The 17,498-nt window shown below is 48.7% G+C and overlaps 1 protein-coding gene across 1 annotated transcript in view; it reads left to right on the top strand.

Annotated features, from left to right (window-relative positions):
• Positions 1-17,274, top strand: part of LOC144153311 (uncharacterized) — a 72,751-nt gene extending 55,477 nt beyond the window's left edge. The window contains exon 8 of the mRNA XM_077684962.1: positions 17,242-17,274. Coding sequence (XP_077541088.1) covers positions 17,242-17,274 — 33 coding nt within the window. The remainder of the gene's footprint in view (positions 1-17,241) is intronic.
• The last annotated feature ends 224 nt before the right edge of the window (positions 17,275-17,498 follow it).

Genomic DNA, 17,498 nt, shown 5'->3' with positions numbered 1-17,498 from the left:
CCTGAGGAGGGGCCTGCGGAACCCCTAGGTACCGCGGAACCCACTTTGAGAAACCATGGCTTAGTGGAAACACCGAATGACGTTTCAGCTATACGTGCGTAGGTGTAGGCGCTGAAAAAAGTGAGAAGTGAGCTGCTGCGCCTCCCTGGAAATTAATTGGGTGTGCTAAGGAGCAATCGACTGTTGATGAAGTTAAAAAATAAACATATCAACAATTTGCCTGCACATTCATTGTAACAGGAGCGCCAATAAATGTGCTTGGTCTGCAGCTTCTCCGTTCACTTATCTGATTTTCCATTCAGTTCCTGCCTTTACCAAGTTTCTGGCTGGACAGAACACCTTGCTCTGCCCTCTGTGGCATTCGTGTCTGCAGAAGCAGGAGATTTGCTGCTTTAATATATGTACAGGTTTGTGTCACGTCTCAGTTTGTTATATTTCAGCTCACGCATTGGGCGTGCTGGTGTTTGTGCATCACGACGCATCCATTATCATTACTGCATGCACCACTTATCTTCTATGCTATGGTTCAGCAGATCCTCCCGAGTTTGCTGTGGGCTGTAAAAATAACATCAATGCAAAAAACTGTTGTGTACAACCTCCAGTTGTCATATGGTGAGCAAAACATAGGGCAAACTGGTTGGCGCATGAATGTGAGATTGCACACAAATTCAACGAAAGGACACCAATTTTGAATTTTACACTTCATTTTTAAGCGTGAAAGTGCCAACCATCTTGTGGGAATGCGACAGCTGAATTTATGCATGGAGAAGAAACATCTCAACTCGTTGCAGAGGCTTTCAAAATAAGGAAATAAGGAGAGGCGTGCATAACCCAGTCATCCATTGCACTACAGGAGAATGACATAAGGTTTTTGGAGCAAGGCTTGAGGGGTCACACGGGATGCTAAAATGAAAGCGAATGTTATCACCATGTGCTTTGCGCATGTATTGTGTCGGAACGATCAGAATATGACATTTTTTCGAAAATAAACAGATGATAGAAAACGCTCATGTTGTCAACTTCCTCGTGTTTCGTATTTTTGCGCATTGAACCATGAATACAGTCCGACTAATTCAGTTTTCTGTTGTACTGAGGGATCCTACAAAAGGCGACTATAGTCTGAGTGTGTGCTTGGGCATCCTTAAGAGCTCCCTTGCATTAGCTCTTCATAGGATGGTTTGGATCAAGGTTCCGTGAAAGTCCGCCCTGGTGGAACCCAATTTGTGATGCGGGCTGTGCCTTGATTAACTTTTATCCTTGATTAACAGGTGGATTATATAACGGTCCTATCCGAGGTAGTGCAGGTGGTGTTGAGAGCGCCCGCTAACGGATTAGGGTCGAGACCAATTGTGTCTCTGGATATGCTGGTGTCTGTTCAAGTAGGGGTTTTGGGGTCTCTGAGCAGTGTTGTCGTTGTTGTGTTTGCGTTTATTTAATAGCCTCAGGGCCTAGTAGTGTTAGATCTAACTCCGAGCAGTGTCGGATAATCTTGCTCAATGGATTCTATGATATGTTTCCCCTTTTTGGAGTTGGTGTGGTACGTTAAAACCTGCCATGATTAGCAGGAGTAAGTTCTTCGTTCATAGTAGAGTCTCCTGGATAACTTTTCTTTATGCTCCAGGTTGCTTACGCGATGTTTGGCAATACATGTTGATTATAAACGAATTGAATTTCTTCTTGCTTGGACGGAATAGAATTTTGACGAGCGTGTACATGCAGTCCTTCTGTGCGTTGGGTGTTGAGTCGCCGCAATGCAACCCTTGACAAGAAAAACAGACTTTTCTGTGGGATCGGCATATCATATGCCGAGGGAGAAACAAAGAGTACCCTTGTTTGCCAGGACACATCACATATGATATGACACATCAAATATGATATGTGATGTGTCGTGGCAAACAAGGCCGCTCTGTTTCTTGCAGGGCTGTTTGTACTAGTTGAGGGTCAAGGGAGGAGATGTAATATGGAAGTGTCTCCTGCTTGCCTTTTAACCCTCAGTAGCACCCAGTGGGAATTTTGGTGTGAGGTCATAAAAAATGTGCACGCACACATGCACAAATGCCTCGATCTTTGGAATACCCCGCATTTAAAACGCAGGTGGATACAGTTGGCTTAGTAGCTGCGAGGCGCTTTTATGCGAAGCCAGCAAAAAATGTATGGAAGCATAGCCTGACACCGCTGCACTCTAAAAGGGTTAGTACATGGGAGTAGAAAGTGCTGTTATACAAAACGTGATGATGGTCATAGTGAGAAACAAAAAATCAGTATCACGGTATTACAGGGACCCTACAACACATCTTTGAACTTTTTTCAAAATCTGAAATGCTTTCAGGGTGAAGTCAACAAGAAAATTCAGTTCCTATGTAAGGGGGTCAATAAGTTTCACAGCAATTGTATATTACGGCTTGACATTCATCAGATGACGTAGAAGCCTGCTCAAAATACTTTAATCTCTTTGTCTGGGCATTGTTTGCGTGCTTGAGTGACATCACTCACCGCCTATTGGCCGGCATGGTTTCAGTTGCAGCGATAAGCTCATTCTATGAAAAGTGCAGCGAAAGCAAAGCCGAAACTGGAAGACGTATCTGCTGAGAAAATCGCGCAGTGCCACTCTGGGGTGGCGATAACTTCAGCTTTTTCAGTGCTTGCAGGCATGAAAGAAAGAGTGAAAGCATTTATCGGAAGGGTTGCAGGGTCCTTTTGAAACGTGAAGGATGCCAGGTGCCTCAGAACATGCCCCTTGCACTAACAGGCTTTCGCAAGGCAACCCTCAGTATTGTCCATGTTTGTGAGGGGGGGGTCTGAGGTTACACGCACGGTAATAGACGACCGTTAAGAATTTGTGTGAGGTGAAGCCATATACAAGGTTCATGGAAAACCAAGTTCCATTCGCTAAAAGTATGCAGGTGTCAAGGCATGTGTATGTGTAGAGCTCAAGTGAGTTGCTTGACTTGTGTCGTCGCATGCTGTATGTTCACTTGTCACTGTTCACTTGTCCTCCACTCATGTGAAAGATGTGTGGCCTTGTGCCAGCATCACCAGCTCTAAGGTGAAGACAATTCCTTTTTGTGTTTCTGAGTTTTTATACCCAACGCTGGATAGGTGCAGCAGAAAGGAATGTACACAAATACATGCTGCTGCAAAGGACTCTGTTATAAGAACTCTGCTTTCTTTCTTTTCCTGCGAAAAAAAAGAAAGCTTGCGAACACGCAACACATCTAAACGGCTGAGTGTGAATAAAGAATTGTACCGAAATCCGAGCATGGCGCACGGGGTACACATGTTGCAGATTCTAATTAGTGCAGCACATGCGAAGCCGGGTAACAATAAAACTGCGCAAAAGGACGGGACGGAGGAAGAGGACAACAAACCAGGCGCAGACTCACAACTAAATTTATTCAGAAACAGCCTACGCACCTATATACCCTTCCGTGCACATGCGCACAGTCGCATGCATTTAATCACAAGGACGCGTTTAAAAATTCATACTCACTACAATACAAAGATAGTGACGCTTCGCTAACGCAAAGGCCCTTTAGTGAAAAGGCCCTTCAAGCTGTGAAAAAGAACTTCTCACCTAGGAAGGCGGTGCCCTCGAAGGTAAAAGCAAGTGCTGTGGCCTTATGCAAGGAACTGTCTCTTGATAAGCTTGAAAAGTCGATTAATGGATGTAAAAGCGGTAGCCTTAATATTTTTTTCACTGTTAAGACCCATAAGGATGAATTTCCTTTTAGGTCCATTGTTAGTGAGAGAGGTACGTGGCAGTGCCACGTGAGCCGGTTTCTGCAGAGACAGCTCAGTGTACTTAAGTTGCAGGATCCTTTCGCGACCAAAAATTCACTGGAGGTTGTCTCGTTTTTGAAAGAAGGCCCGCCTGTCGGCTCCGCGTTTTCGGTGGATGTGACCGATCTGTTTTATTCTATACCGCACAAAGAATTGTTCCATACTGTAAGAGAATGCATTGAGGAGGGTAACGTTGTTTCTTTCCAAAATGCCTGTGGCTTGACTGTAGACAATTTTATGACTTTGCTTGAATTTTATCTGCAGTCTACATTTGTATCTTTTAAGGACAAGTTGTTCGTGCAGCGAAGGGGTGTGTGTATAGGATCATGCGTGGCGCCTGTTCTCTGTGAAATTTTCTTGGCCAGTATTGATCGAAATCTAGAGCGTGACCGTGACGAAGAAATAGTACTTAAAGTTTTTAGATATGTCGATGATTTCCTGGTTTTTGTAAAGGCATCACCGGTATTAACTAACCTGGACGCTACTAACAAGATTTTAAGCGAGTTTAGACGATTGGGGAAAGGTCTATCTTTCACCCATGAGCTGCCTCACAATGACTGCCTGCAGTTTTTAGATATTAACATGACGCTTTTATCAGACCACGTTTGTTGGTTGTACCAGCCAAGAGTGTGGAAAGGCCTGCTTCCGTATGGTTCCGCGCACTCCAAGACTGTTAAAAGGGCCATTGCGTGTTCTTGTCTACAAGGTGCTCTGACGAAGTCATGCCATCACAGGGTGCAAGAGAGCTTCGACGCTCAGGTTGCCAGGCTGCAGACGGCTGGCTTTCCTGTGGTCGTTTTGACAGCGGTAGCCGAGTCGTTGCTACAGAAGGTGAAGGGCAGGGCCGCATACACGACGGATACCCCTAAGCGCAAAAACCCGGTGGTTGTACCCTATGTTCACAGGGTGGCACACAACCTCAAGAATGTAGCCAACAGGCACAGAGTGCCGGTAGTCTTCTCTGCCCCCCGGAAGTTGGCTAGTTTGTGCCCCAAGATCCTGAGAGGACCGGACAACAAAAAAGACTGCCTGAAGGGACATACCACACCGTATGTGGGTTGCGCAACTGGGGTTGTATACATGATTCCGCTTGTATGCGGGAAGGTTTACATTGGCCAAACTGGCCGATGTTTAAACGACCGGCTAAGAGAGCACCAGTTGTCAATAAAGAATGGAACTGGCTCGCACCTTCCGCACCACTGCAAGAAATGTGAAAACAAGTCCTGCAAGCCGCAACTGGAAAAAACCACAGTGCTGGGCCGGAGCAAGGAAAAGGTGGCAAGGGAACTAATAGAGGCCTTTCATATACGAAAAAATGGTGATAACTGCGTTAGCGAAGCGTCACTATCTTTGTATTGTAGTGAGTATGAATTTTTAAACGCGTCCTTGTGATTAAATGCATGCGACTGTGCGCATGTGCACGGAAGGGTATATAGGTGCGTAGGCTGTTTCTGAATAAATTTAGTTGTGAGTCTGCGCCTGGTTTGTTGTCCTCTTCTTCCGTCCCGTCCTTTTGCGCAGTTTTATTGTTATCATGGAACACCAACTAGCCCAACAACGTGCTTTACGAAGCCGGGTAATTTTCCTTGTAGCAGACCAACTGTTTAAGCTTTTAGTTCTGTTGTATAGCATTACCAGAAAACAAAGCCCAGCCGAGCACGCATGAGCATGCGCCTCGTGAGCAGCGCCCGGCATCGGCCAGCTCGACCTTTGAGAACAGTCTGCCCAGCGTTCGTGGCGTGATCTCGCGTGCTGTTCTCCTCGCCAGTTCATGTGCTTTCGCTCCTGAAGTGCGAAACGGACACAGAGTTTGCACTACAGACTCCAAGTTTGTGGAGCGGGTTGCCGCGGGTTGCCGCGGGTCCACTTTGGGAGAGATGTGAAAGCCTGCGGACAAAATGATCCAGGCCTGCCATTTGTGGAGAACTTTAAGCGGCAACTTCGGAAATCCATGTGTGGGGCCCCAGCCACAGCCGGGTCTTCAAGATGAAAGGAGGGGGGCCACCAGCTCTGCTGTTTCTCCAGCCTTGCACCATTATAGTCCTTGGCCGAAAATCGCCATAAATTTGCCATGTTGCCGATCATGATTTTAGCAAGCTGCACCAATTTTTTTTTCAATCCCGCCACCATAGGCGGCGCTTCTTGAGGTGAAAGCAGGTGCTAAACCAACACTAAGGGCGATGTGAGAAAAGCGGCCGCAATCTCAGTGACGATGCTCCATCGCATGCTACGGGTCAAGTGATCATCTACGCACTGTGGAGTATGTCGCTAGAGTGTTATAGACAAGTGCCTTGCCTTCTGTGCCAATCACCCCCTTTCTGCACGATTCCCAGGAGATGGTGCGCGAGCACTGTGGAGGCGAGAAAATTGAGTTGCTGCTCAATTCAATTGTTCAATTGAATTTGAATCTGTTCAATTCATCAAGAGAAATGCGAGACAGGGAGAGGAAGGGCGTGAGGGGCGGTAGCAAAGAGTGGAGAACGGCGCCACAGCTCCTATGGCGAATCACTGCTCTGCACTTTCGACAGCTTTCATGTTGACGTGGAACTGCTGTAATTTTTTTCCGAGTCCGGCGCCACAGACGGCGCTTCTTAAGGGGGAAAGCAGGTGCTGAAACCAAGACGAAGGGCGAAGGGAGAAAGGGACCGCAATCTCACTGACAATGGGCCAAGCCAGGCGCTATCATCCATGCTGTGTGGAGCACACCGCTAAAAAGCACAAAAACTACCGTGAAATAGGTGCATCGCCAAATCTGCCAAATGTCCATGGGGGACATTTGGCAGATTTAATTATGCTGGTAAAATTATCTACAAGTGATTGACCACAAGTTCCACATACTTGCGGTAGATTGGATTAATGCAATGACGCCTTAGCTGGTTCTCGAATGCAACGACTTGAATCGAGCACGCAGTTGAAACTCCAAGCTAAAGACGTTGCTAGGATAAGCACCTTGCTTGAAAGCAAGCAGATACCTTCACAAAAAAAAGCGACGAAGAACTACGGGTAAGGTTAACTCAGTAAGGAAGTGCCATATACTACGAGAGTCCCACAAGCTGCCCATTGAAATAAGAAATTTATCATATGCCACAACGGTCGACAACATGCACCACCACGGAGGCCATGTCGGAGAAGAAGGATAGCAACACCACGGGTAAGGAGACATAGGGTAGAAAGTCTTAACGGAAGGCTAACTGCGAAAACGAACACCTTATCTGAACGAGAGTCTCCTGGCAGACTGGTCAAGCTAGCACTCTGAAGCAAAATATCGGGCACCCTGCGCAATATGCAACTCGCGTTGCATCTTGACGTTGCTGAAGCCCGGGACGTCTAAGAAAGAATGAAAGATGGCGACAATAAACTGACAGTTCTGGTTTGCAGTTCACGGCACATTCAAGCGAAGACAGCAAGCCGGCATTGAGTTTCTATGGAAGCCGGTGCTGAAAAAAGAAAGATGGCGTCAGTAAACTCACGGTGCTGTTCGGAAGTTCGCGCCAGCAAACCTATGACTGCGTTCAGGCCGGGGTTCTGAAGATGCTCGTTGCCGCTTCAGATACGGCGATCGACGAACGTGAGAAAGGCCCTGGAACCGCCGCAAAACACTCGCACTCGACACCGCGGAACACGTACAGTTCGACGGACAAGCGTCCGCGACTACGATGAACGCGCGCGCAGTAGCAGGCGATGGTGACTCGGCAGTTACGGCTGCTGATCTGCGTAGGTACGGTCGCGGCACCTGCTTGCGGTGTTAAGTACCGCTTTCATATCTGCCGCGTCATGGTTGGAGGCAGATCTTATTTCCGTTTGCTTTATTGCGTGGACAATAGACCGCGTTTACATCGCTACAAAAGCGCAGCCAACTCAATTTCTGTCGCGTCAAAGTAATTGAAATCGCAGCTTCAGCAGGCTTTGATGCATTATCTCGCCGCTGCGCTTGGATATTGCTACAGCGATGCGCTTCTGTTGCAGATATATCTCTATGCGACCTTAGATGGGGCATATGCCGGCAAAATTTTCGCGGGCTCTGGTAATTGTCGCATCACTCAGTAAACAGCGAGCGATAGATGGAGCACAGAACGACAGAGCCGAGAGAGCACGTGAGCCGCTTCGCAAATGTGGTGATGTTGCCATGGGGCCCGCGACAAATCGAAGCGCGGCTCGCCGCAGCCTTGACTGGTCTTGTGACTCCCGCCACCGCTTGTTTATCACTGAAAAGTTTAGCGGGCAATTTCTTCGCTTGGCAACACTGGTGCAGTGCTGCCACTGCTACTGATTTATCAGTAGATCTGCTGTTTTTGTTCAATTTCTGCTGATTTAGTGATAAGAGTGCAAAATCTACTGATTTTTTTGCTTTCTGCAGATCAGGTTAACAAAAGCTACTACTATGTTGAGCCCCAGCTCGAGTAAATAAATCGGGGCGTCGCCATTTTTCCGAGAACCTGTTCTGATTGGCTTTCAGGGTTGTCGAGAACTGAAAGCCGACCTTAAAAATTGGTTCCAATCCACGCTGTGAAGGTGGTTGGAAAGCAAAGCTTTAAACGACACCCACAGCAATTTCCCATGCTACGTCAGTTGAATTTACACACGTGGCTCTACAAAGAGTGAAACCAGAGATTCTGCCAGCCGTTACCTGGAAATCGCAGGGGCGGAGTCCCGACCGTAGCAGCAACGTCGGCCACGGCCGGGCTACAGCGGCGGACGCTGTAGCCCGGCCGTGAGGCGGGGCAAAGAAAACGGAGAGGAGCGTCTTTCGAAGGGTGAGGCAGCGGAACCTAGCCATCCTGGGGCCGAATTCTCTAAAAAACGGGCGTCGTTTTGAAACGACGGGGTAGCGCCATGCAAATGCATGTGTTCTGGGGTTGGGGCCGTCGCTTTGGGGCGACCGGCAGGGGCAATCACCGCAGAAAAGCGCTGTGGCAAGGGCGCGAAGTGACACCCACTGCCCCCCCGTCGCTTCACTTGTCGCTTCGCGCCCTTGCCACGGCGCTTTTCTGCGGTGATTGCCCCTGCCGGTCGCCCCAAAGCGACGGCCCCAACCCCAGAACACATGCATTTGCATGGCGCTACCCCGTCGTTTCAAAACGACGCCTCGTCGTTTTAGAGAATTCGGCCCCTGATGTGCTAGCTTGGGGCTACACCACCGCGCCACACAAGCGCAGACACCGAAACGATTAGGCATGTGAGCTTAGTGATTCCCATTCCGATTTAAACTAGTTATATATAGTTTAGTAATTAAGTTTGAGAATTGCGAGAAAGCTGAGGGAACTTTTATAATCGGTTTTTATCAGAACCAGTTGCTCCTTTCCCCTTTTGTAATACCTCTTAAAACACAACCGAAGGTAGCGTTTTTCTAGCAGCCAGATGCATGTCTGTATGTGGTTTGTACATTTTGTTTTTCCGCCCAGCAAACCAATCCTTAACGTATGTTTAGCGTACGACCACTTAATTCCTTCGGGTGTGGGTTACCCTGGAGGTGCTGTCGAACAAGTTAGTCAAGCCGTGATAAGGCAGCGCGCAATGGACGCGAAGCTGCGCCAAAACAGGCTCAAAACAACCGTCGCTAAAGCAGACGACAAAGACGTACCGCCGCCGCCGGCGAGCAGGCACTTCCGCGCGAGGAACGCTGGGTAAATTATCCGTGTCTACAGTGTGCTCCGTGAATGAAACCCTCGTCCCACCGTCGCCACCTCCGCCGCGTTGGGAGTTTGTTGTCCCGCACACCACGAAAGAACCGTCGGCTTGTAGAGCTAGAAAGCTTTGCTTTAAAAATGTAGTTTCCGATACGACTTCATTGCGGAACCCTCAAAATTCAGTAGGAAAGAAGCAAATGCGTGTTTTATTGAGCAACGTAATTAACATAAGTGTGTAAGTGTCAGTTTAATGAAGCTCACCGGAATTTACCTAATAAAAGCCGACGACAGTACCCGCAGTACATGGATCAGCTGCTTGCGACGCAGACGTGCACAAAGCATATAGTACCCGAAAAGAAATAAAAGAAGAGAACCATAGTTGCGCGGGCACGAATTGTCCAACGAGCGTTAAAAAAGAAGTTTGAAATGGAAAGTTGCTCTTTATTACTTGTTTTGAATAGTAAAATCTGCTGATTTCTGCTTAATTTTGAGCCAAATTTTAATGATTTCTGCTGATTTTTCAAGCAAGAATCTACTACTACTTTTTCCCTGCCTGTGGCAGCACTGCACTGGTGTCTGCGCCTCTCCCGGCACAGGTGCGGCTTGCGCCCGCACCTCGCAGAAAAGAAAAAAAAAAAAAATCACCAACGTGCATCGTCTGCTCCGTTTCACCCCAATTCTCGGCGGTGGTGTAAACAGTATGATGTTAATCGCACTCACATTGGAGTCGAGGCGTTACATTGGATGCGTTCGGTGGGGATAGTTTGGAACATCAAACACACGTCGTGTGCTTAGCGCGGACAAGTACCGCCATCTCGCGAGGGGTGGGGGCGCTTTCCTTAGACGACTTTATACAGCCTTCGATTAAGGGCCGCTAATGAATTCAGTTTCCCTCGCTCTCTGAAGTGAGAAAACGTCGTTGCGTTTTCAGGATCCCAAACAAAAGCCACAAAACAAAGAGAGGATAGGAAGTGTATAAACGCCATCGGCATATATCCTTGGGGGACTTACAGGCATCGAGACATTTCTGGTACCACGCTGCGCCAACTGCTTGAAGCTATTGCTCCGTCAAGTGTGTTACTTCTAACCACCTATTCAGGTCCAGCTATACTGGATAGCAACATATGAAATTTACATCAATTTGATAAGTCGTCTCAAACTATATATGAGCGTTTGGTATGAGAGCCGTTTCATTATTCTTGTGTCTAATTTGTTGCATACGCACGTGCTATATATCATGAATTGTGCATAACATATAATTTTGCCCTGCTCGTTTGACGGACAGAAGCAGTGGCTACGCGCATCTACGCGCATCCTTGCGTCCCGGTTTTATCAGATATATATTAGTTCACGGTAACTATAATTCTGCTTCTGTCATTAGTTAACACTAATAAGTGATCATCTAGTTCATTAAGAAAATCTATGGGACCTCCGGGATGCCGATAATGCGATCTCGCCAACAAAAAGCTTGCACCAGATGCTTTCATGCTTGTCGATTAACGGCAAGGGCTCGTATCTGAGTGTGTCTTTTATCAGCAATGTCACGCCCCTAACCCTCACCGTTCTGTCTTTACAAAGAACGTTAAACGATTTGGGAAAAAATTGTGGTTGATCCCTATTTCATAGGAATCGGTAAAACACGAACGTGGAAGGAGCCTTCACAGGAGCAGTTGAATGTTACTGGAACCTCCTTCATGTGCGAATGGTTCGCGAGCCTGACCCCGCCAGACGAAGTGGCTCCGACAACGTCAGAAAAAAAAAAAGGTTTATTACGGGACAACAAAACCAAAAATGACATGCACAGAAACAGCAGCTTGAAGCACAACGGTCATGCGAACAATGCCACAGCGGAGGATGCCTACACGAAGGCGTTGGCATCGGGACACCAACTGTCGGCGCTCATTAGCGTCATGATGCACTACTTCGCTTCACCTCTCCTAGACGGCAGCAGCATCTGAATGAGTCATAGGGAAGGACATAAGTCGCATTTGTAGAGTAGCTGACGTCTCTGCTCATAGCGCAGTCGGTAGAGTACCACGGGCCTCGTCTTGCGCCGAGAGGGCTCGAGAGGGCATGGGCTCGAATCCGGGTGCCGCAGCGTCAATTGCACTTTTTCTGGCGACGCCACTTCCGTGACGGATATGACGTGAGGGAGATCTTGGTGTACCCGGGCATAAAACACTTTCGTGTTCAAACTTCATCACTGCTGATATCTTTATCTGGCCAGGTTTCTGTTACCGGGGTCATGTAACAAAGACAAGCATTCCAGCGGTTCTGTTTTACTAACAACGCTTCGGGCACTTGCGTTGATTAGGCTTAGTTCGGATGGCTCCGAGTGTCAGTCGTGACGGCCAGAGTTACTAGAAGCAGTGCCTTGGCGAAGTGGAAGTTTTGCGTGAAGATTAGACTGAAGTTCCCACTTGTATGCATGATCGTTGATAAACCGCTTACTGTTTACTAGTCTAACCTTCGCACCGGGTTGGTTGTCTGTTTGGACGGAGAGCCACAGAAGCTTTCTTTTTTTCATCGTTTCTTGCGAGTAATCATCCGATTTACTTACATTGGTTCCCTTTAGCTTTTTGCAATAATAAAAGACTTCCACCTTTCCGTTGAAATTAAACAGTCGCAAGACCACAGGTCGTTTTCAATCAGCGTGCATTTTGCCCAGCCTACAGTATACTTTACACGGACAATACCTGGACGCCAAGACTACCTGAGAAAGACCTTATTAAGTACTTTCTGTTCAATGGCTTTTCGCGTTTCATCTGCGCTCTCTGGAATGCCAAAAATGATGAGATTGTTTCTTTTAGTGCTATCCCCCTTTGCAGTCAACTGTTTTGGTGGCACTGAATTACATTCTCAATTCGCACAGTGCCCTGTAGAGAAACCAGCTTGGCGGCGCGGTCAGAGATCAAAGCTAGTTTTAAGTGCAGAGCACTTCATGGGCTCGCCTTGTCGTCTTAGCTCGCTAACGGTCGATGCAACTGCCGGAATCAGGCGGCGTAGCGAGATAACGGACCCAAGTAGAGCCTTTGTACCGGCGCCAGGTACCGACGTCACGAGCCTTTGTACCGGCCTTTGTACCGGCGCCTTTGTACCGACGTCACGATCACGCCACAGATGTTGATCCCGCGACGCGCGCGCCCCCACCTGTTGGGCGCGAACCGACCGCGGAGAGAGCGCGCGATGCGAGCGGAGAGTAGGCGAGGAGGAGCGGGGCTGACGAGAGAGCGCGGCGATGAGTGCGTTCCAGCCTCGCCGACACCCGCTTTATCACGCCACGATCGCGCCGAGAGGGGGCACCTGCGAGCGATGCGGACTACTACGGACGCCTAGAACGGGTGACATCGTGAGTTAAAGAAGTGCTCTGCATTTAGAATGGCGCGTTTGAAATCCCGCAAAACATCTCCAGCATGCGAAATTAAAGGGACCCAGAAAAACTTTGTGAAGGTGGCAATCCAATGCATTCTGGTGGTAGAACACATAACGGGGGATTTTTGAGCCAATTGTGAGCCCCATACGTTGTACGGATAATTTGTAAACAAATTTTGAAGATAGCCTTCCTCAGCCGATGAGCCCGACGCCGCAGCGAGCCGATCGCTGCTCACGCAACGGCGATCGCGGCTGACGAAACGGCGAGCCACCCCCAGATTCGCCCAGTCGCCGGCGAGGTCGGCCGCCGGAAAAGTCACTGCCATTGGCTTCCGGCTGCCCTTCCTCCTTCCTGTGCGATCTCGGGGCAAAGGCGGGTCCGCAGCGATTGACGCGTGCCTCGGCGCAGGAATGTAGCTAGCGCAGAACGGAAGTCGAGCGTCGCGATGTCTCATGGCTATTCCCAGTGTTTCCAGCTGCTTTGAAAGAAGTAGAGAGGGAGGAGGAATCGATCGGCAAGGGGGGAGAGGGGCATTTAATTGCTTCTGGAGCAGCTAATACTGAATGTAGATCAATAATTCCAACGGCATTGCATCGCTATATTGGTGCTACGCGACAATACAGACCTTTTTTAACTTTTGCAAAAGGCTTTTCTGGGTCCCTTTAAAGCAAGCACAAAAAGAACCGAACTCTCGCTGGCGCAGTTTCAGGCAGGGGGCGCGCGCGCACTGCGAAGGCGGGAAATTTGGAATCCATTGGGTGGCAGCAGTGAGCGATAACGGCGCTGCACCCCATTATGGCGAATCAGTTCTCTGCACTTCCGGCAGCTTTTACATTGAGTGGAACGGCTTTAATTTTCCTTCAATATCGCGAAGACTTTTCTAGGGTGGATTGTTTTGCTAGAATTTATTCTAGTAATTCTTCTACCGTAGGACCAGGATTGGTGTCGATGTCCCCGGAAAGCAAAATTGCAAAACCAGACCACACAATGCTCGAAAGTTCAGAACAGCATTTTGGGCGCGGCAGCACGATAAGACAAATGCAGTTCGAAGGAAACTGCGAGGTAGACGAGTGGAAACCGACCTTCAAAGCGATCCAGGCATGGTTAGGTGACATTATTGCATCGGTGCCGCCACTACCACTTAGTGGGGTTGCAAGTGAAAAGAAAAGTAGACTCCCGGTAACTGTCTATAGCAGGATGACACCTCAACCGGGAGGAGAAAATGAGAACATAGGAAAGGAAAAGACCGAGGAAAGTAAAGGATAGGGTAATCCACTCCCACTGAAGGCGCTCCCGTCCAGGTAGGGCTTTATATGCCGTCAGTCTGTTGAAGACGTGAATCCTCTTCAAGGAATCTATCTGCCGGCTCCGATGGCGCCACCTATTTGAACCCACGATGACGACGGCAGAAATCGAGGACCACTGGTTGATAGCCCGTAGCTTGCAAAAACTGACAAAGCATGGAAAGCGATTCGCAGGCATGGTTAGGCGACACTGTTGCATCCGTGCCGCCATTCTCAATCTTCACGAGATATCTTCTTCAAAGCACGGGAATCAACAGAATATCGCACGCTTCCGTATTTTTTGTGAACCAGCGCAACGGGTGTGTGACAGAAGAAAGTGTATGACACTTGCACCTTACCGGTACTCAGCTACGGGGTAGAAACTAAGAGGGTTCAACTTAAATTGAGGATGACTCAGCGAGCAATGGGACGGAAGATGATAGGTGTAACATTAAGGAACAAGAAGAGAGCGGAGTTGGTCAGGGAACAAATGCGTGTTAAGGACATATTAGTAGAAATTAAGAAGAAGAAATGGACGTGGGCAGGGTATGTAATGCGAAGGCAAGATAACCGTTGGTCATTAAGAATAACAGAGTGGATCCCTAGAGAAGGCTAGCGTGGCAGGGGGCGGCAGAAAGTTAGATGGGCAGATGAGATCAAGAAGTTTGCGGGGATAAATTGGTCGCAGTTAGCACAAGACCGGGATAATTGGAGATTAATGGGAGAGGCCTTTGCCCTGCAGTGGGCGTATATAGGGTGGTGATGGTGGTGGTGATGATGATGATGATGATGATGATGCAACTGGGGACAACCAAGAGTTCGATAAAGGCAGAATGATGTCTCGCTTCAGCGCGTTATCCACATTTTGCTCTGATGGCGACGCGGGGTATGCGCGGCTACGAATGATGCAGAAGTTATCAGTTTCGATTCGATGGGTTGCCGCGTGTGTATGTTCAAGAACGGGTGAGTGACAGTCAAATGATTGGTGTTTTGTCAACAGCGCCAGGTGGGAACTGATGACAAGTGTAAAGAGAAAGGCTTTGGTTCGGGGTTAGGGTAGTTCGATGAAAGTGAACAGACAGGAAGGGCAGCTATGGTGCCGGAGGAGCTGCCGAATGCGGACAGACCAGGCTGCGTGGGCAAGCAGGCTTGCAGGGGTGCTGCGCTGTTAGCAGGGGGCATCCTGGATATACCTGTCCTGTATGGTTCGAGGGCAGTCCGAGGACGTCCCTCGGACCGGACGTTCCATAGGAATACATGGGAAAATTGAACGCCGGATCGCGTACCGGGCAGTCCGCGGACGACCAGGGACTGATAATCGAGGAGGGATAGCGTTGATCAGGTCACTCTGTGGCATGCCGAGAAACGAGCGATGGGGACACCTGCCTGAGTGGGTCTCCAGGGAGTAGCCAGAGCACGTGTAAGTGGATTGAGCGGCACCAACACCACGTGAGAGACTGGGACACAGGAGGCTTCGAGGACGGGTTTAACCAGGACATAACCTCGCCGAGATGCCGTTACCTAAAGCGATGATGATGAAGGCGCGAGACTGGGTGATGAAGAAAGTGGTGTGGTGCTTGCGTGTGAGAGGATGTTTAGAGCTGGGAAAAATCTATAATACCGGTTCTCACACTGTGTTGATGACGTGGTGCACGTCCTTGTTCCGTTAAATCAACTGATAAAATAATAGAGGGGCTCGTATTAATAAAATTTCTTGGCTCTTCTTATATTTTTACCAAATTGAAGCAGGCACTTTTGAGAACTAAGTATCTCAAGCGCAAATATTGTTACCGAAATGGCAAATCCAATGTACAACACTATGAAGTGCGGTTCGAAACTGTCAGTGCTCAAAAATTCGACCCGTACACTGTTCACTAAGCGAATTTCACGACGATATTTAAACCTAAAGTTCTCCAGAGCTGTAGGTACTTCGAACAAGCCTCCTTCAAAGGCTTGCGCAGTAACCGTCGCAATGGCATCCTTGTACGGCGACCCAAAAGCGACGACAGGACCCGCGAGCCAGTTCAAGGTGTCCTGGCCAAGCCACACATAACCGAGCGAGTCAAGAATTTGCGTCAGGTTTTCGGCGAGTTCTTCGGCAACGTTGTCCAAAACATACACACGCTTAGAAGAAGGCCTCTCGTATGTCTCTGCCCAGCAAACGCCTGTAGCACCGGGTATATTGTACATTAGCTTCATGCGTTCGTACAAGCTGTTATTACCGCAGAGCACGTAAGACGAGCTGTACCCTAAACGTTGTTTGCTGGCGACCGTGTGAAACTCGGGAAGCCTTCCTTTAGTCGGTATGTTCTGAAGCATAGTCGTGAGCGCGCCCCTGAACACGGTGGACATGAGCAGAGAAATCAAAAGCCAAGCTCCCACGAGAAGTCGAAGCCAAAACTTAGTGGAAGTTGCTGTCACGAGCGTCATGCTTTGGTTGAGTAACGACGACATGAGCCAAACAGCCACTCGTGTTGGGCTGGTTCTCTCATAACCGTAGAAGCACGAATGAATGGTCAGAAAAAAGCAAAAGCACACGTAACAAGCGGCCAAGGCCAGCCACAGAGGCCATTGGAAAACAAGGATCACGATTACAGTCTTAGAAACGCGATTCAGTTTTTTCACGAATTGTCTGTTTTGCACCGGGCATACGGCACGCACAAGTGTCGCATGAGGATGCATCCTTCGCACGGAGCGCAGCTGGCGGATATTGCTAGCCGGGTTGTACATCACGCCGTGTAAGCCGATGCACTTGATGAAGCGCCTCACGAAGTGGACGTCGGAGTTGTCAAAAAAGCCGTGTTGTTTGATGGTTACCGTGGCGTTCTTGTACTGGAGGGCTTCGATAAAGACGTCGATGCTGGCCAAGAAACACGTGGTCGGAAAAAGACAGTGCAGTGACAACGCCGCGCCATTGAGGGACCGTTGCGAGAATGTTATCAATGTACGATGAGGCGGGAATGACTCGCACTCAGAATCTTCATGCGGATGAACAGAAAGCTGCCTGTCATTTGACTGTAAGATGTACACGTCCACTTCTCGGAGGTAAATACATAGAGGATCCCGCGAGTGAACATCGCAGTTTTCGCGTGTTCGGTTTGTTAAGTCGACGATCGCGTAGCTGGCATATTTGGGAGGGGTTCGCTTCATGTGTGTGCCCCACCTTGTGTTACCGCAGTCCACCAAAAAGAGGCACCTGTGGCAGACCTGATGCTCAAAAGGATAGTCGACGACGCTTTCAATGTGGCAGGCAGTTGGGTCGTCTCGAACTCTTGTAAGGTCAGTGAATAACATCCTTGCTGGCAGCGAGTGGTTCTTCAGAAACATGTGAACTATTCCGAAGTTCCCCTCAAGACATGGTCGGGGGATGAAGATGTGCAGTTCCATGTTGTAAGAAAAAGAAGCAAGCAACTGGAACAGCGAATCGTCCTCGAG

Source organism: Haemaphysalis longicornis, unplaced genomic scaffold (assembly GCF_048455015.1).
Source record: "Haemaphysalis longicornis isolate Haplotype H1 unplaced genomic scaffold, Haemaphysalis longicornis Haplotype H1 scaffold_9, whole genome shotgun sequence".
Taxonomy (NCBI): domain Eukaryota; kingdom Metazoa; phylum Arthropoda; class Arachnida; order Ixodida; family Ixodidae; genus Haemaphysalis; species Haemaphysalis longicornis.
This window is presented reverse-complemented; position numbering and strand designations above follow the sequence as displayed.